The sequence below is a fragment of the Halichoerus grypus genome, chromosome 5 (genome assembly GCF_964656455.1).
Source record: "Halichoerus grypus chromosome 5, mHalGry1.hap1.1, whole genome shotgun sequence".
NCBI lineage: Eukaryota > Metazoa > Chordata > Mammalia > Carnivora > Phocidae > Halichoerus > Halichoerus grypus.
The window spans coordinates 64,149,896-64,170,181 of record NC_135716.1 but is presented as its reverse complement, the minus strand read 5'-3'; the positions used below and the strand labels follow the sequence as shown (position 1 = coordinate 64,170,181).

At 39.5% G+C, this 20,286-nt stretch overlaps 1 protein-coding gene, 1 long non-coding RNA gene and 1 other non-coding gene across 3 annotated transcripts in view; 1 reads left to right on the top strand and 2 right to left on the bottom strand.

Moving 5' to 3' along the window:
* Positions 1-14,767, top strand: part of MCMDC2 (minichromosome maintenance domain containing 2) — a 33,485-nt gene extending 18,718 nt beyond the window's left edge. Inside the window, exons 12-14 of the mRNA XM_078072321.1 lie at positions 3,978-4,120; positions 8,112-8,221; positions 14,313-14,767. Of these exons, the coding sequence (XP_077928447.1) occupies positions 3,978-4,120; positions 8,112-8,221; positions 14,313-14,479 (420 nt within the window). The 3' untranslated portion in view covers positions 14,480-14,767. The remainder of the gene's footprint in view (positions 1-3,977; positions 4,121-8,111; positions 8,222-14,312) is intronic.
* LOC118542332 (uncharacterized) lies at positions 507-19,940 on the bottom strand. The gene is made up of 5 exons (XR_004920532.2): positions 19,802-19,940; positions 17,206-17,318; positions 16,883-16,944; positions 16,566-16,700; positions 507-698 (listed from the first exon to the last, which is right to left on the bottom strand). It is a non-coding gene; the product is annotated as an uncharacterized LOC118542332 (long non-coding RNA).
* On the bottom strand, positions 17,019-17,107 carry LOC118542342 (small nucleolar RNA SNORD87). The gene has a single exon (XR_004920540.1). It is a non-coding gene; the product is annotated as a small nucleolar RNA SNORD87 (small nucleolar RNA).
* Positions 19,941-20,286: the final 346 nt, after the last annotated feature.

The following is a 20,286-nucleotide window of genomic DNA, read 5'->3' as shown; positions in this document are numbered from 1 at the left end:
TTAGGAATTCAGGAAGGAAGATGTCAAGTAGAATGCAAGAGTTGGGAAGACTTCAAGGAGGTGAGATTTTGGGGCACCTGGGTGGCTCAGTTGGTTAAGCGTCTGCCTTCAGCTTAGGGCATGATCTCAGGGTCCTGGGATTGAGCCTCACATCGGGCTCCCTGCTCGGCAGGAAGCCTGCTTCTCCCTCTCCCACTCCCCTGCTTCTGTTCCCTCTCTCGCTGTGTGTCTCTCTGCCAAATAAATAAAATCTTAAAAAAAAAAAAAAAAGGTGAGACCTTAGTTGAGCCTCAAGAAAAGGTAAGATTTAGATGACAGGAAGGATGGACATCCTAAACAGGAATGAAAGTAGGAGCAAAGACAGAAGTAGAAATGAATATACATGGAAAACTATGAGAAGACATAGCTGACTGGAGCAAAAATTAGAGTCATTGGGATGAGGATTTGGCAAATTTACAATAAGCCTTGAAGCTCAGGCAAAAAAATTTATAGTTGATTCCTCAGACTGTACAGAACAGTTGGACTTTATTAGAGTTGTGAAACAGCGAAAATGATTTCTCCAGAAGATAAATCTGTCCACTACACGAAACAGATTGGATGTAGTGTATCAGAGCCTGGGCTCTCCAGGAGGCTGACCAAGATGAATTTAGTGTGCCATTGTTTATTCAGGAGTGCTCTTCTAGCTCTTCTATTAATACCTGTGGAAGGGAGAAGGAAACAGGATTGAGCAGAGAAAGGAGTCAACCTATGATGCAGGCCCAAAGATAGCCCTACAATGAGCTCTGGAGTTAAAGAGACCCACCAGAATTGTTTTGCTTTGGACAGAAATAGACTTTTTTGGTAACACTTGCCCCACTTCTACCTCAGTCATTTGATATGGGCTGTCTTGAGGCATTCCCTAAAGAGGTTGATACCTAGAGGCCAATGCTGACAGCACTCCCAGGAGCTGGTAGCAAATCCTTTCCTGAAGGGGGAGATAGGTGGCACATTACTGTGACTCCATAGGATAAAACCTAGAGAGGGCTACTGAGATTATTAATAATATTATTATCCAGTTCTGGGGAATTGGAACCGCCGCTGCTGCCAACAAGAACTTGAAAGCTGCGAATTTTCAGCATTGGAGGGGGCCATGGTGCGGCCTGTGAGGCATAAGAAACCAGTCAATTATTCACAGTTTGAGAATTCTGACAGCGATGATGACTTTGTTTCTGCAACTGCACCTTTAAATAAGAAACCCAGAACAACACCAAAGGAGTTAAAACTAGAAACAAGGAAACCTAAACTGAAGAATCTCCAGAAAGAAGATATCTCACAACAAGAGAAAACCCCTAAAAAAAGGTTGAGCAGCTGCTTGGAGTTGGTAGTAAGGACTGACATTACACAGAAAGGAAACAGTACTTAACAATGGTGCTTATGCAGAAGAATGAAACTGGACCATTTCCTTACACCACACACAAAAATAGACTCCAAATGGTTGAAAGACCTCAATGTGAGACAGGAGTCCATCAAAATCCTAAAGGAGAACACAGGCAGCAACCTCTTCTACCTCAGCCGCAGCAACTTCTTCCTAGAAACATCGCCAAAGGCAAGGGAAGCAAGGGCAAAAATGAACTATTGGGACTTCATCAAGATAAAAAGCTTTTGCAAAGCAAAGGAAACAGTCAACAAAACCAAAAGACAACTGACAGAATGGGAGAAGATATTTGCAAATGACATATCAGATAAAGGGCTGGTATCCAAAATCTATAAAGAACTCATCAAACTCAACACCCAAAGAACAAAGAATCCAATCAAGAAATGGGCAGAAGATATGAACAGACATTTTTCCAAAGAAGACATCCAAATGGCCAACAGACACATGAAAAAGTGTTCAATATCGCTCGGCATCAGGGAAATCCAAATCAAAACCTCAATGAGATACCACCTCACACCAGTCAGAATGGCTAAAATTAACAAGTCAGGAAATGACAGATGTTGGCGGGGATGTGGAGAAAGGGGAACCCTCCTACACTGTTGGTGGGAGTGCAAGCTGGTGCAGCCACTCTGGAAAACAGTGTGGAGGTTCCTCAAAAAGTTGAAAATAGAGCTACCATATGATCCAGCAATTGCACTACTGGGTATTTACCCCAAAGATACAAAAGTAGGGATCCGAAAGGGTACGTGCACCCCGATGTTTATAGCAGCAATGTCCACAATAGCCAAACTGTGGAAAGAGCCAAGATGTCCATAGACAGATGAATGGATAAAGAAGAGGTGGTATATATATACAATGGAATATTATGCAGCCATCAAAAGGAATGAGATCTTGCCATTTGCAACGACGTGGATGGAACTGGAGGGTATTATGCTGAGTGAAATAAGTCAAACAGAGAAAGACATGTATCATATGACCTCACTGATCTGAGGAATTCTTAATCTCAGGAAACAAACTGAGGGTTGCTGGAGTGGGGGCTGGGGTGGGAGGGATGGGGTGACTGGGTGATGGACACTGGGGAGGGTATGTGCTCTGGTAAGCGCTGTGAATTGTGCAAGACTGTTGAATCTCAGATCTGTACCTCTGAAACAAATAATGCAATATATGTTAAGAAAGAAAAAAAAGAAGAAGAAGAATGTAGGAGGAGGGGAAGAATGAAGGGGGGGAAATCGGAGGGGGAGAAGAACCATGAGAGACGATGGACTCTGAAAAACAAACTGAGGGTTCCAGAGGGGAGGGGGGTGGGAGGATGGGTTAGCCTGGTGATGGGTATTGAAGAGGGCACGTTCTGCATGGAGCACTGGGTGTTATGCACAAACAATGAATCATGGAACACTATATCTAAAACTAATGATGTAATGTATGGGGATTAACATAACAATTAAAAATTAAAAAACAAACAAACAAACAAAAAATAATATTATTATCCAGTTCTTAAGGTCTAGAGGGAACTGTGGAGTGTAAGGAGAATAAAGAAGACAGGACATACCTAATACAGGACATATCCAGATCCTTTAAAAGGTTGTATTTAGGGGGCGCCTGGGTAGCTCAGTCCATTAAGTGTCTGCCTTCAGCACAGGTCATGATCCCAGGGTCCTGGGATTGAGCCCCACATCGAGCCCCACATCGGGCTCCTTGCTCAGTGGGGAGCCTGCTTCTCCCCTGCCTGCCGTCCCCCCGCTTGTGCTTGCTCTCTGTCTCTCTGTCTCTCTCGTTCTCTCTGTGTCAAATAAATAAATAAATCTTTAAAAAAATAAAAAATAAAAAGTTGTATTTAAAATATAGTTAATAGCAACCTTATTATGATTAAATTTTCCTTTCGATTCTAAGTTGAAAAAGCAGAAAACAAACAGGGTAGTGAAAAGTCTGGAAATGATGTCACAAATTAAGGATTTAAGGGACTGGGAATCCTCAGAAAGAAAAAAAGCACAAAGCTCAGAGAAGACAGTGCTAATCATTATGTTGAAGGCTTGTTCTTTCCTGGAAGTCTTAATCTCCAAGGCCCACCTTCATAGTGGTTAACACAGTGCCTCCCACATTGCTAGCGTTCAGCTGTGTTCTTTAAAAGGAAGGAAAAGAAGTAACGTGAAGGCAGGTAGCTCTACGGCCCATGAGAGAAAGTTTTAAGGAAATAAATAGTCAAAGAATTAAAGCTGTTCAAAGGGAAATGAGCTGCTGGGGGAAGCCTCTCTCCCACTGAAAGGATCTAAGTGAGCCTTTACTCCACTGGAAGCAAAGCCTTGATCCTCATTCAAATACGTTGCACAGAACATTTCTGCACTAAGAGGGAGGAAGAGGTTACTCTGGCTAAACTTTAACAATATTTACAAGTATAATACGATGATTTAAAGTGCTCAATGACTTTGAGATGGTCCCAGATATTTAATCAACTTTGATGTAAATAAAATATGCAAACTTTGGATTTTTGTAATATAGATTTTATAATAAAGTTTGAATTTCTTTTAAGTTTGAATTTCTTAAATTTTTCACACTTTTAATTTAGCTGTTGGCTTTTGCAAAGAATTTGAATGTAGAATTCAGTTTGGAGGCAGAAAGAATGATTCATGGCTATTATCTAGCAAGTCGAAGAGTCAGAACAGATTCTATAAGTGGATCAAAACTGTCATCATCTGCATTAAAATACTTGTAGGTATTCAATCTAAAATTTTAAAGCCAGTATTGACTTTTAAATGATGTGTTTAATTAATTTGTTTATGTTTCACTTGTTTCTTTCTTTCTTTGATTGCTAGTTGGTTGGTTTATAATTTACCTTACTCCAAAAGATTTTAAGGTGATATAACAATTCCTTTTGTTATATTGTTACATCATTTGAACCTCCAATATTTGTTTTCATGAAATTATTTTTGTATTGGAACCTCTGTATAAAATGTGTCTAAGTAAAGTGCACTGATTTCAAATGCAAATGATTGTTTTTTGAAATACGGCTTTTTTATATTCCAGGTATTTTTTAGTTGAACCTAGAAAAAATTCTTTTTAAGTACATTGTTCTCTGTACTTTTAAATACTTCAATAGACTCATCTATTATTGTTCTTTGAAAAGGTATTTTTAAAAACTAATTTTTATTATAAAAGTAAAGGATGGACACAGTAAAAGTCCAAAATAATGAGTAAGGTGTCCAGCTAACTCTACCCATTGCTGTCCCACTCTCTAGAGAGATAATCACTGTTAACAGTTTTTGTGTTTTTTTCCAAAACTTATCCATTCAAATACTAGCATGTACAAACATATGTAATTTAAATATATGATGTATATTAAATACATACTTTATTTGAATATGCTTTTTAGATGAATATGTTACTTAAACATATTATATGTATAGACGGTCCCCAACTTAGGATTGATCGACTTACGATTTTTCAACTTCATAATAGTGTGAAAATGTACATGTTCGGTAGAAATCATACTTTGAATTTTGAATTTCTATCTTTTTCCCAGCTAGCAATATGCAGTAGGATACTCTCTCCTACTGGACAATGGGCTGCAGCTCCCAGTCAGCCATGAGATTAAAAGGGTAAACAACTGGTACACAGACACCATTCTGTATCCATGCAGCCATTCTGTGCTTCACTTTCAGTGCAGTATTCAATAAAATATGTGAGATAGTCAACACTTCATTATAAAATTGGCTTTGTTTAGATGATTTTGCCCAACTGTAGGCTAATGTGTTTTCAGCACTTTTAAGGTAGGCTAGGGTAAGCTATGTTTGGTAGGATAGGTGTATTAAATACATTTTTGACATGATATTTTTAGTTTACAGTGGGTTTATTGGGATGTAAACCCATTGTAAGTTGAGAAAGATCTAAATATAAATATATATTCATATGGATAGATCTTTTCCTTTTGCCCAAGTGGAATCATGCATGGTTTACATATTATATTATAATACTATCAGAACATAAGGAATTACCTTATTCTGTTTTAATAGCTGCATTATAGTTTTACTGTGTTCCAGTGTGGCTGTACCATAATTTAAACAGTCCCCTATTGGGGCGCCTGGGTGGCTCAGTCGTTAAGCGTCTGCCTTCGGCTCAGGTCATGATCCCAGGGTCCTGGGATCGAGCCCCGCATCGGGCTCCCTGCTCAGCAGGGAGTCTGCTTCTCCCTCTCCCTCTCCCCCTGCTTGTGTTCCCTCTCTCGCTGTGTCTCTCTCTGTCAAATAAATAAATAAAAATCTTTAAAAAAAAAAAAAAAACAAAAAAAATAAACAGTCCCCTATTGATAAACCATTACTTCTAAATTAATGTGTAATTTCAAACAAATCATGAAGTAGGACCAGGGGTAAAATAATCCATTAAATAAATAAATATCTTGTTATAACTGCAATATAAAATAAGTGAAGGACTGGCAGGAAATGTCAGATAGAGGTCTACAAAAGATAAATATATTTAGTTAACTTTCCTAGCTGTATATTTATCTTCATAGACCCGAAAAAAAGTGCTGAAGATAAGATAAGGTAGAAGTCAACTGTGATGTTTTAAAATGGTGAACGGAATTTTGTTATGTTTCCCATTTTCTGAAGGAATATTTAAAATATTCAAATCAGGGATGCCTGGCTGGCTCAGTTGGTGAACCATGCAACTCTTGTTCTTGGGGTCATGAGTTCAAACCCACATCGGACATGGAGCCTACTTAAAAAAAAAATTTTTTAAACAATAAAATAAAATACTCGAATCAATACTCAAATAGTCAAAGCCTTGAAAATCCTATTTTCTTATTTTTTTCTCTGTAGCAAAAAGATATTTAAACTCATATCTCAGTTTAATTTGTTTTTTTGTGTTTTTTTTTTTAAGATTTTATTCATTTATCTGACAGAGAGAGACACAGTTAGAGAGGGAACACAAGCAGGGGGAGAGGGAGAAGCAGGCTTCCCACCAAGCAGGGAGCCCGGTGCGGCGGGGCTCAACCTGAGCAGAAGGCAGATGCTTAACAACTGAGCCACCTAGGCGCCCCCTTAGTTTACATTTGACTATATTGATCCAAAAATAAAGCAGAATTAAATTTAATGTGGTAACTCTACTTCTTCCCATTGTAGAAATAAACACTAGAAGTGGAGATGGAGTTTAGGAAATAACAAAGTAAATGAACTCAGAAGAGTCATAAACTTTAAATTTTTCTCCTGCTTCTTCTATAGACAGGTACCTAATAACACCATCCTTGCTTTTCTAGAGTAGAGCTGAATGGTACTCTTTTCTTGCCCTGAAAAGCTTTATACATATTCATTTGGGGTCAACATTTTTAGAAGGAGCTTAGGTGAGGACATCAGGAACATTATAGTCAAATTGGAAAATAAACAACTCTGGAGAGATCTCCATAGACTCAAAGGATGATCTTGGTCTAACCAAGTATGAATGGATAAGAAAAGGTTGATGTCTTAATATGAAAAAAACTTGAGGTTTCATTCTTTTTATGTTTAATATGGGTAAACAATTTAATATGGCTCTTAATAATACTGTGAATTCAGGTTGTGTTAATAGAATATAGTATCTAGAGTAAAAAAAAAAATGCTTGTTCTGCCTCACCTCTACATTGCTGGTTAAATCACACCTGTAGTACTGTACTGAAAAAGAATATTAACCAAATCTGGTCATGAGGAAAGTAGCCAGAATGGTGAAGGGCCTGAAGATGATGTCTCATGACATATTAAAAGAGCTAGGAATATTTTATCTTAGAGAAAAGAAAATGTAGGGCAATTAGGAAATTTTTCTTTGAATATTTGAAGAGCTGTCATATTTAAGAAGTATTAGGCTTGTTTTATAATCTCAGAAAACAGAACAAGGGACCAGTGGGTAGAAGTTTCAGTGAAACCAATTTCAGCTTAAATTTATATAATCTTTGTGTGTGAGTCCCAAAATTTTCAAATGCTTTATTTGAAATCATAATAACTGTGAATTATTATTGTTCCCATTTTATACCTGAGCTTCAAAAAAATCCCAGAAAGTAAATAAGTCACACAGCTAGTAAATTCTAAAGACTTAGCCCAGGTTTTCTGATTTCCAAGTTCAGCAGTCATTCAAATACATTACATATGCCAAATGAGAGCTTGAGGGAGATTTTTTAGGTAATCAAAAGTTAGTTTAAAAATAAAAGATAAAGGACTGGCTTCCTAGTGAGCCCTAGGAAAAGTTCAAAAGAGACTGGACAGTAAGTAGCCTGAGACATTGTAGAGAAAATTCAGTTATCTGATGGGAGTCTGAACTTTAAGGTCTCTTCCAAAACTAAAATTTCAAGATTCTATGAGGACTTTAAATAGATGAAGAACTGGAAGAAAACACCAAAGATATCTATAAGAGATATTTAGTTACGTTAATTTTCCCAACTATGTATTTATCTGAACAGAACTTGGGGAAGAGGGTGTAGAATAATAAAAATAAAGACAAGTCAGGGTGGAAACCAAGTCTTTGATAACAAGTCAGGATATTTGCTTGTTCTGGAATAGTCTATTGAACTTGGTAGGAAAAACATGCTTTGAAAAGAAACTGAATTTTTTTTAAGTAAAAATATGCTGATCTTTAAGGTATGGCTTATGTACACATATGTCTTGGTTTGTTCCTGCCAAAATATATATTATCTTTATAATATCAACATATTTTGATTAGCATCAGTTTTCTTTTTCAGAGTTTCCCTAGCTGAATCCCATGCTCGACTGAACTTAAGGAATAAAGTGCTTAAAGAAGATGCACTAATTGCAGCCTTATTATTTGAAACATCTCTCACACTGAAATATGGTAATCTATTAATTTGTTTTTTTTTTTTTTTTTAAGATTTTATTTATTTATTTGACAGAGAGAGAGAGATAGCGAGAGCAGGAACACAAGCAGGGGGAGTGGGAGAGGGAGAAGCAGGCTTCCTGCGGAGCAGGGAGCCCGATGGAGGGCTCGATCCCAGGACCCTGGGATCATGACCTGAGCCGAAGGCAGACGCTTAACGGCTGAGTCACCCAGGCGCCCCAAATTTGTCAGTGGTCACTATAAATAATTATATTTAAATATTCTTAGTCTGTTAAAATAAAATGTTATATATATTTTAAGTATTATTTTAAAGAATAATAAATTTTTATCAGGTAAGGCCTGTTTGAATTTGAACACTTACTGATTGTTTATAGGTAGTATCATCTGTTAAGTTCCTTATGGTGCATGATTGCTTGGATATTTAAACTTTTGCAACACTTATAGAATTCTGAAAAAACATGTACTTAATTCAACACATGAAGTGATTTTAAATTCATCTTCCTTTTAAAATAACATGCAACATTTAATTTTCAAGCAGCCCCCCTCAATGGAGTTAGGCACATAGCCAAAGAAAATGTGATCATCTGGCATCACCACCTTTCTGAATTGCTAGCTATACTAATCATGTGACTATAGCATTTAATTATTTGAAATGAATATGAGTTTATTATGGTTTTGTTAATAAATACATAAAAGGGCTCTTAGAGTAAGAGTAAAGAGAGTTATGCTCACAAAGGTCTTTGTTGAATTGGATGAGACATTAATTTTGATAAAATATTACCATCCTTGAAACCAAACTTTGGTCCCAACCTTGGGACTTAAAGGATGTATTAACACTGACTTTTCTGTGTGTATACATTCAGTGCTTAAATTTGTCTTAAATTCAATTTATATGGTAATAACTTTTTGCAAAGATTCATTAGAACATTAGAACTTTGTTCTATAATTATCTAAATCAAGCATTCTTAACCTGGGATTCATGAATACTGAGAGAGTTTCTAGGGGCTCATGAATCTCTAAATTCTGTAAAAATTTTTGTATGTATGTGCTTTACACCTTTATGCTTACAGAAATGAATGGTAAGTTTTATTAAGTATGTCTTACAGGTTCATGATCCCCAGAAAAAGTTAATTATCATCCTGAATTAATTTTATGTACTAAAAGAGATAAACATTGGTTCCCAACCAATACTAAATAAGAGGAATGATATAAAAATATTTTTATTTTTAATTTGCTTTATTATTTATATTCTTCTTCTTTTTTTAAGATTTTATTTTATTTTTTTTAAATAATCTCTACACCCAGTGTGGGTCTCAAACTTACAACCCTGAGGTCAAGAGTCCATGTTCTACTGACTGAGCCAGCCATATGTCCCTATCTTTTACGTTCTTCTTATTCTGTACTTAAAAGCATTCTTTTTGGGGCGCCTGGGTGGCTCAGTCGTTAAGCGTCTGCCTTTGGCTCAGGTCATGATCTTGGGGTCCTGGGATCAAGCCCCACATCGGGCTCTTTGCTTCTTCCTCTCCCTCTGCCTGCCCCCAACCCTGGCTTGTGCTTGCTCTCTCTCTCTTGCTCTTTGTCTCTCTCTCTCTCAAATAAATAAATAAAATCTTTAAAAAAAAAAGACTTAAAAATCAATATGAAGGGGGGGAAATAAGAGGGGGAGATGAACCATGAGAGACTATGGACTCTGAGAAACAAACTGAGAGTTCTAGAGGGGAGGGGGCGGGGGGATGGGTTAGCCTGGTGATGGGTATTAAAGAGGGCACGTATTGCATGGAGTACGGGGTGTTATACGCAAACAATGAATCATGGAACACTACATCAAAAACTAATGATGTAATGTATGGTGATTAACATAACATAATAAAATAAAAATAAATTAAAAAAAAGTAAACTAAAAAAAAAATCAGGGGCGCCTGGGTGGCTCAGTCATTAAGCGTCTGCCTTCGGCTCAGGTCATGATCCCAGGGTCCTGGGATTGAGCCCCGCATCGGGCTCCCTGCTCCAGGGGAAGCCTGCTTCTCCCTCTCCCACTCCCCCTGCTTGTGTTCCCTCTCTCGCTGTGTCTCTCTCTGTCAAATAAATAAATAATATCTTAAAAAAAAAAAATCAGTATACCTAACAAATTCATTATGAAAACAAAAAGTAACTAAAGGGAAAAAAGTCTTCACAGAGTTTTATTTTCCTCAGCAAATGCTTTCTTAAATGCTTCAAGAAAGTCTTGACAAAATGATTACCAAGTGAAAATTGCCATATTCTACCACAGGAGTCCTTAATAATACCATAATTTTTAAGTTCAAAGACACACATTTTTGTCTTCTTATTGATATCTAGTTGTGTCTTTTTTTTTTTTAAGATTTTATTTATTTGAGAGAGAGAGCAGAGGAGGAGGGGAGGAGCAGAGGGAGAGGGAGCAGCAGACTCTCCACTGAGCACGGAACCCTATGCAGGGCTCCATTCAGGGCTTGATCCCAGGACCCTGGGATCATGACCTGAGCTGAAGGCAGACGCTTAACCGACTGAGCCACCCAGGCACCGCTCTTGTTGTGTCTTAACAATTTTGATGGCATACCATAGTAAAATAGGCAGCAAGTTTTCGTTATAGTACATTAAAAAAATGTGTGTTAGTTTTTATCAAGAATGCTTTTGGGGCGCCTGGGTGGCTCAGATGGTTAAGCCTCTGCCTTCAGCTCAGGTCATGATCCCAGGGTCCTGGGATCGAGCCCCACATTGGGCTCCTGGCTCAGCGGGGAGCCTGCTTCTCCCTCTCCCTCTGCTCTCCCCCTGTTCATTCTCTCTGTCTCTGCGTCTCAGATGAATAAATAAAATCTTTTAAAAAAATAAAAAAATGCTTTTTTTTAAAAAATATTTTATTTATTTGACAGAGAGAGACACAGTGAGAGAGGGAACACAAGCAAGGGGAGTGGGAGAGGGAGAAGCAGGCTTCCCGCCAAGCAGGGAGCCCAATGTGGGGCTCGATCCCAGGACCCTGGGATCATGACCTGAGCCAAAGGCAGACGCGTAACGACTGAGCCACCCAGGTGCCCCAAAAAGATTTTTAAGTCTTAAGCAAAAAACAATGTTAAACCTCCTTAAATGTTACTTTAAACATAATAAGAAATTGGAAAAAAAGGGAAAAAAAAATAACAGCAGGAAGTTGATCCCTACTCAGGGACATTTTTCTTGGATACAAAAACCAATAGGTTGGCTCATGAACTAGATTTAGAAGCTGGGGCAGAGGGAAGAATTAAGGAAAACTCCCAAGCTTCTGCCTTGAGCAACTGAGTGGATCATGGTGTCATTTGCCAAGACTAGCAAAAAAAGAGAAAAAGGGTTGGGAGAAAAACCAAATGATAGATATAAGTTTGAGGCATCCTACAGAGATACCAATAGACAGATACAAGAATTGTTTAGATGAGAGTTCTAATTTAGAAACTTAATTTGGGAACCATCAGCACAGAGATGGTACTCATAGCCATGGAATGGATGAAATCACCTGAAATCACCTAGAGAGAGACTATACTAAGAACTCCAAGGATGGCCCTTGAAGAATTCCAATATTTAGAAATGGGGTTGAGGAGGAGGAACTAACAAAGGAGAGCTGCTACTGAGAAGTAGCAGCTAAAATGTAGAAAGAAAATCACGTGTAGTTATAAAAGATAAGATTTGGCAACCTAGGGGATATAGGTGTCGGTGATCAGAGCTACTTCAGTGGAGTGGGATTTGGGTGGGATAAGAAGTGAGGATATGGAAATAGCACACATAGACAACTTTGAGATGTTTGACTATAAAGATGGGGAAGAAAAATAGGGTATTAGTCAGAGAAGGATGTGTGGTGCAAGAAAGGATTTTTTTAAGAAGATTTTATTTATTTGATAGGGAGGGAGGAAGAGGGAGGGAGAGAAAGCAGCAGCAGTAGAGGGAGAGGGAGAAGCAGACTCCCTGCTGAGCAGGGAGTCTGATACTGGACTTGATCCCAGGACCCTGGGATCATGACCTGAGTCAAAGGCGACGCTTAACCGTTTAACAGGCTCCCGAGGATTTTTTTTTTTTTTTTTAAGAATAGATAGATCTTATGATGTGCAACAGAGAGTAAACTAATGATACTACAGAATCAGGGGAAGATCAAAGGAGTAAAATCCTTTAAAAGGTGAGAGAGGATGGGATCCAGAGCACACGTGTAGGTATTGGCCTCTAATAGAAAAGTCAGTTCATTTTACAGGAGGGAAGACAAATGGATACAGAATCAGGTTTGTAGATTTGGTCCTATACTCTACACAAGGTCATCAGCTAAAAACAAAACGTTTGAGGAGAGAATGGAATATAATAGTCACGTTGTGGGGGACAGAAGAACAGTTGTGCTAGACAAACCCAGCAGGGTTGTCTGGCAGTTCAAGTGCCCATCCATTTGAGGTTTCTGATTCATTTAAAGTGAAACCAAGAAATGCCAATTAGGTGATTTTCTGTCTAGCAGCCCGAGCGCAGGCATAAAGCAAACGGCTGGGCTCATGCAGAGTTGAGGTTTTGATAGGTGAGTGTGACAGAGTGTTGCAGGGGGCAAGGGAGTTGGGGGACTGGCTTGGGAGAGATTCTTAAATAGGTTAGAAAAGGAAAGTGAATTGAAGGAAGCTGATTAGAAGCCTGGGAGATAAAAGACCTAGAAGCTGGAAGTAGGTAGTGTAGGGAAAGGGGACATTTGAACTAATGGTTTTTAAGTTTTTGGTGATACCAGTTTCCTGTGACCTTACTATGCATAGTGGAGGTAGAAGGGAAAAGGTCAAGACAGGGAGGTCTGGAATTAAACGAGTAATTCACATGGAAATCACTGAATGGCAAGGTATTAGGGAAGAGAGGAAGATTGTGAGCTATGTGCTGAGAACTGGTTGATGACTTTACCATGGAAGGGAAAGGGTAATAAGTAATAAGCCTAGGGGGCACTGGGCATTAGAGGAAAGATTTTTATTCAGAGGAAAGCAGGGGTGAAAATGGTCTGGTAGCTGCAAGGGGGCAGCAAGTTAGGCACTGTCTCTGTCTTGTGATACTAAGGTATGAGGTGTTTTGAGAAAAAGCAGCTTCACCTGAGAGAGCCACAGGGAAGAAGGCAGTGTTCTCAAGGGACAGCAAAGATTCCGGTAAGATAAAGGGAGTAATAAAGGGAGCAGTGACAGAAGTCTGAGGCTATGTAAGTATTTACTGAGGACAGACAGATCTAGGAAGAAAGGCACTGTCTGCTTGGCTAGCAACTGTACACCTGGCCAGTCACAGTGTAGGTGCTCATTCATTGAATCAACAATGAAACATACAATGGTGTCTTTATCTTCAATCATCCATTTAACCTTTATCAAAGTGTTTCCCTACCTTCTAATACCTTCTCTCCCTACTACTTCCAACCTCCTCACATCACTATTCAGGTTCCAAACTGTAATGATTATGTCAAGAGATAACAAATTTCTGTAGTTTCAAAACTTTAAAATGTAATCAACATATTTCTTCTTGGTGCTGGTTAAGTTTGTGCATGTACCAAAACTGTCTCATGAGTCTCAAAAACAGGTCAGCTTTAAATGATTATTAATATTCTATTAAGGGATGCCTTAGTCAGTCGGTTAGGTGTCTGCCTTCAGCTCGGGTCATGATCCCAGCTCGATCCCGAGGTCCTGGGATGGAGTCCCACATCAGGCTCCTTGCTCAGCAGGGAGCCTGCTTCTCCCTCTGCCTGCCACTCCCCCTGCTTGTGCTCTCTGACAAAATCTTTTTTTAAAAAAAAAGTCCTATTAGATAAGTCAGAACTTAATTTTAAAATCTACTATTTTGTTGAAAATGTGATTTCACATTTAGCATTTTTTTTTTTAAGATTTTATTTATTTGACAGAGAGAGACACAGCGAGAGAGGGAACACAAGCAGGGGGAGCAGGAGAGGGAGAAGCAGGCTTCCCGCTGAGCAGGGAGCCCGATGTAGGGCTTGATCCCAGGACCCCGGGATCATGACCTGAGCCGAAGGCAGATGCTTAACGACTGAGCCACCCAGGCGCCCCACACATTTAGCATTTTAAGGAATTCTCATTTACTTTTTTCCTTCTTTACTTAGGGGCCACTGTATTTTGTGTTGCTCCAAATGCAGTATTTCCATTTGAATTGTATAACGAAGAATATTTAGAGCAAAGGGATATCTATTTGACTCAGTGCCAACAGCAGCTCCAACAGTTTATTGCCACATACGGACCTGGGACAACTCTTTTCACTAGTGATGAATAGCCAATCTGAGGACACTATTTTCTTCATATTTAAATTAAATGTGATTTTGAAGTAATGCTTCAGGTAGTACTGTGTACAGCAGTATGTTAGAACGCTATCCTGAATGTATGAAATATGGTCTCAGGATGAAAGATTTACAAACTAAGCAATGTAAAATATCACTTTTGTGTAGTTCCCACTATTTGTCACAAGATGGCAACAACACTTTAAATGAGAACATTTACCTACAAATAATCATTTTAAACCATTTTTCTTGCACCTGTGAACCTGACAAATGGTAACAGCAATTTCTTTTAACAGAAGCCTCAAATTTAAGGAGCTTTCATACTTTATTATATAGTGTTATGTCCATTATATCATTTTGGAAGCCCTAATTATGGAGTAAGGGAAAGCTTGTATATTTCCCATTTTCTAAGCCAGGTTAAATGGAAAAAAAAAAAAGGAATTTAAATCAAATCAAAGAGCAAGAATTGGCTCTTTAAACCTAATTGGTTACAGGAAAGGTACCAAAAGGTGAAGAAACCAATTTGCAAACCCAGTTGTTTTTGGAGGGAAAAGATCTACTCTGAAAGGTGGGGCAGGGGGTGGGTTGGGGAGAATTTATAAGACTGTGAGAAAATATACTTAACTTGTAAAATCCCCAAATCCTTTTCATTTTCCAAAGCTTGAGAGAAATTCTAAAATAAATAAATCTTACTAAAAGGAAAATGTCATCACAAAATTGCCACCTATTTTACCCAGATACTACCATGCTGATTCTTTAGAAACTGGTACCTCATGGAGCTTAACCATCTCTCTATGGACCTTTGACTATCATTCAAAAATAGTGAATATTCACTAGTCCCAGACACTTGCATTCAGAAAGCAAAGCTAGTTTTTTAAAAACAATTTACTTATTACAGTTCTATAATGCTAGTCAAGACCTTATTTTGTGGCTTCTTTGTTGCTGTATAGGTTTTGTACTGTTTGACTTGCCATAGTGAAATTTTAACTTGGATAAAGGCAGGTATTATATGTTGTGGGACTCAACAGGGGAAAAGCAAGATTTACCTAAGTCTCCAGTTAGGAATTCAGTTTTAGAATTTTTTCTTTAAGATTTGAGAGAGAGCACAAAAGGTGAGAGGGAGCAGCAGACTCCCCGCTGAGCAGAGAGCAGCTCCATCCCAGGACCCTAGGATCATAACCTGAACTGAAGGCAGACACTTAACCGACTGAGCCACCCAGGCAGCCCCTAGTTTTAGAATTCTTGTAAATCCTCAAGTCCTGGACAGACTGGACTGTCCAGTCACTATTTTCCTTCAGGTAACATTATTTGTACTAGGACCAGAATTACTTTTTTTCCCAGAGCAACTGTTTAAAAAATTTTTTTATTATCATTTAAGATTTATTCATGAGAGCGAGCGAGGGAGGGGGAGCAGAGGGAGAGGAGAGAAACCTAAGCATACTCAAACGCTCAGTGCAGAGCCTGACGATGGGCTTCATCTCACAACCTGAGCAGAAACCAAGTGTCAGATACCCAACTAACTGTACCATCTAGGCACCCCAGGATTACTTTTTTATTCAAAGGTAAAAAAAGAAAGAATAAAATAAGATTTAAATTTTAAACAAACTGTAGGTCACAGGTGAAATCTTTACTTGTAAGAGAGAATTCATTAAGGTGTTTAGGAGATTCCAAATACTTATTTTTTAGGTATACCTCCATGGTAATCTAGTTTGCTGAAATCCCCTAAGGCAAGAAAGGGCATCGGTTCACAAATGAGCTAGTTATTGACAAGAACATACTATACTTAAAGTATGTTAAAAACAAGTCTGATGGGGCGCCTGGGTGGCTCAGTCGTTAAGCGTCTGCCTTCAGCTCAGGTCACTGATCCCAGGGTCCTGGGATCGAGCCCCACATCAGGCTCCCTGATCAGCGGGAAGCCTGCTTCTCCCTCTCCCACTCCCCCTGCTTTTGTTCCTGCTCTATCTCTGTCAAATAAATATATAAAATCTTAAAAAACAAAACCAAACCAAGTCTGACTAGTGATTATGAAAATGGAACTGTTTAAACATTTGATATTTTTTAAAGATAATAGACTTTACTTGCCTAGCAATTACAAGTACTCAAACATGTATTTTTCTACATAATTTATTGTGAGGTGATCAATGTTAAATAAAATATTAATCTTCATCTGTTTCATGTCTTCTTGACCAATTCTTTTTTCCTTCCAATTGCATGCCTCTAGGAAAAAAAAAAAATTAGAAACCAACAGTGAAAACCATTCCATAGTCAAAAATCAAAAAGAAATCATACTCCTGACACACACAGGCAATTTTAACAGGAAATGGCCCTAGCCCTCTGGAGTTTCAGATACTTTTGAATTATTAATAGCTGTGATTACTTGACAAATCATAATTACTTACTTGAGGCAATGAATTTTAACGACAGTTTTGCACTTGAATATTCATCTGCAGCTACCTATATGCTGAAAAGAACATTTCACCCATTTTAATTAAAAATTGCATTATACTTGTGTAATTAACATAAACAATATAGGTTACTGGCATCTCAGTCTTAAAATTATTTCTTCAAAGAAACCCTCAGCTGGGTAAACGGCAAAAAGTAATTTAAGTCATCATTGTGCCAGTTTTTACCCTATGTCAAAAATGTATTAAACATTTGTGGTACTGCTCTTCACGAACAGTACCACAAATACATAAAAAAGCACAACATTAACTTTTGGTACCTCATTACATGCAGTTGTGCTCCTAGTGGTTTTATCAGAGCCATCCTGTGAGCAGTTTCTGGAAAACATCAGGACAACCGTCATTCATCTTCACCTCATAGGCTCTACTGCACCTGGAAATTAAAATATTTAAAATTCTCATTTGTACTTGCATCTGTTTGGCATCTTTTATGTAGGAATGGTCCAATAAGACTTTTTCCTTCTCATCAGGAACCATAAACATAATATTTGCAACCTTCCTGACTCCCAACTAACTTTTTAATAAAAACTAAACATTAAGGCCATATACTGGAAAAATTTTTCTATTGTTTAACACATCTCTAATGAACAAAGTACTTTCTGCTTAATTCTTTTTTTGGTAGTCAAAGCAGATAAACCCCAAACTTAAAATGTCTATGATGATTTGAGCATATTAGTACTTTTGACTGTTTAGGCCCTAATAATTCCATAAATGATCTTTCCAAGCTGGAAATGGGTTTATTAGCATGAATAGGAAAAACAGTGGATACATATGATGTTCTTTACTGGGGCAGTATCGATTTTAAGACATGATGGTCCTAATGAGTACTCTAGCCATTGCTTTTCTGTCTCCGAGCTTGACAAGGATGAGGTATGAATCAGGTTAAAGGTTAGGTATATAAAAACAAATGTGCAGACCTCCAACTAAAGCATCACAATGGCAAATCTAATATAGTTTTAGAGCAGATACATTATGTTGGCATCATTATTGGACAGTCTTGTGGAATTATTAAGTCCCAGGTTGCCTGAAAGCACACTTAGGTAGTGCAAAGGGAATGGCCAGGGCCACAGATCATATCCCGCAGCACCCCAGGAGGATAAATCACTGAATCAGACAGCTACTGGAAATGATTTATGAAGACACATCAAATGTTGGGCCCTGCGAAACAATTTATCATTTTCAAGTCTGGAAATAATTTCACATAATATCAGGAACACAAACTATTAGTTATGAATAATTCCAACTGGAAAATTTCAGTAATGAGATTGATGGGAACTACTGAAAACTACATGCATAATCCCATTTCTGTAAAGCCTACAAGCATGTTTAGGGGTACATTATTTGGAATAAAACTGCTATCCATCCCACTTAGCTCAAAAAGCTAAGAGACATGGATACAAAAGCCCAGATGATAGGCACCTCAGGATGGAAGGCAGGAGAATGGGACACGGAAGAAATGAGATGCCACTGTACTGATAAAATCACCGTTCTTAAATGGTTTGGTGGGCTCTGTATTTATTATGCTTCAGGAATTACCTACATATTTTACCAAACATTTAGTTTGTAAAATTAAAAAAAAAAAATCCCAATATTTACCAATAAAAACAGGATTCAAGCCCCTCAGGCCTCAAAATAATGACTAATACCAAATATACACTATTTTCAGGGGCGCCTGGGTGGCTCAGTCGTTAAGCGTCTGCTTCGGCTCAGGTCACGATCCCCGGGTCCTGGGATCGAGCCCCGCATTGGGCTCCCTGCTCGGAGGGATGCCTGCTTCTCCCTCTCCCACTGCCCCCTGCTTGTGTTCCCTCTCTCGCTGTGTCTCTGTCAAATAAATAAATAAAACCCAAAAAATCTAAAACCTACTTTCAGCCATTACAGTTGCCTTGTCGTCAGCAACATATTTGGGGGAGGGAACAAAAAAACCACAGGATTACACCAAGTCTCATCGGTGAAGTATTCATTAATAACTTGTTTTTGAATAGGCAGTGTTTTTTTTCCAGTCTCCCAGCTGTTGACCAGTTTCTTCCGTATTATGTTCAGAAATACACATCTCTATATAAACGCAAACATCTAAGGGTAGAGCAGGCATTTATGGCCTGGGGGTGGGGGGGGGCAGGAATCTATACAGTACATATTGTTCTCCAACTTCAATACCACTCAGAGCATATTTACAAAGGAAGACTCACAAATGCGACAAATTAACTCTACTAAATCCCTACCAGAACTGTTACTAAACTGCTGTTAACAAGTTTAAAAGCCAATGACAAAGTACAGTTAAGTAAAGGTTGTCTTAACATCCTAGAGATAATCCCTTCCCCATTTTACAAAATGCTCCCTTACTAGGGCTAAATACGCAACCCATTTAGGGGACCTTAAAACCTTCTAGGCCGCACTCAAGGCTTTGCTGGGGATATAAAACGGCTTCGGAAAAGGGCGGGGAGGAGCACCAAACCCACCCGCCGTACCCTCCAACCGCCTCGGAACCACCTGAATCTGAGAAGGCCCTTTATTATTTTTGAGCTTAGAAGAGTTGAAGCCAGGGTCTACTTAAAGAGAAGGGTCAGGTTAAGAGTCGCGGCTGGTTACTCAAAAAAAATGCGACTGAACCAACGACCCGGAAGTAAGCTCCGGCCCCGTCAACTGGGGCGGGGGGAGGGGGGAGAGGAAGGGGACGGTTGCCTCCCACGCAGACCTCGCGGCCGTGCAGACCACTCGGCTGCGCTCGGGCAAGGGTCGGAGGCCCAGGGCGCGGGCACCCAAGGGCAGAAGGCCCGAGGCGGGCATGGGTTCCGGAATGGAATCAGGCTCCCGGCAGGAACAGGGGGAACTAAGTAAGACCGCGAGGACTCCCACCTCGAAGAGCCCAGCGACTGGCCCGCACACCCCGCCGCCCGGCCCGCCTGGCCGACGGTGCTCCACGCACCCTCATTCTTCGGTGTCCGCGCGAAAAGAAAGCACAGCTTCTTCCGCTGGGCGTTTGGCGCTCCGGGCCCCGCCTCTTCCGGGTCTTGGCCCCGCCCTTGCCCGGGGTGGGGGCGTTCGCCCGGCGGCGGAGAGCCCGCTGAGAGCTAGAGCGGGTGGTCGGGGTTGCGGTCCCAGCGTCTCGCCCAACTTGTGGCGCCGCCGGGAGGTCTGGCATCTCGGCCTGCGGTGGAGTGCCGCAACGTAAGTTCCTATTGGGGGGGGCCGTTTGGAACTCCGTAGAGGCTTTCAAGGCTCACGAGGACTTCACCTAGAGCCATTCACTGAGTATGCAAATGTTTAATCTAGTTTGTAATGGACCGAAGAGAGCGGAAAATGCTCCAAAAACGAAGGGTCTCCCATTCCTAGTACGCTAT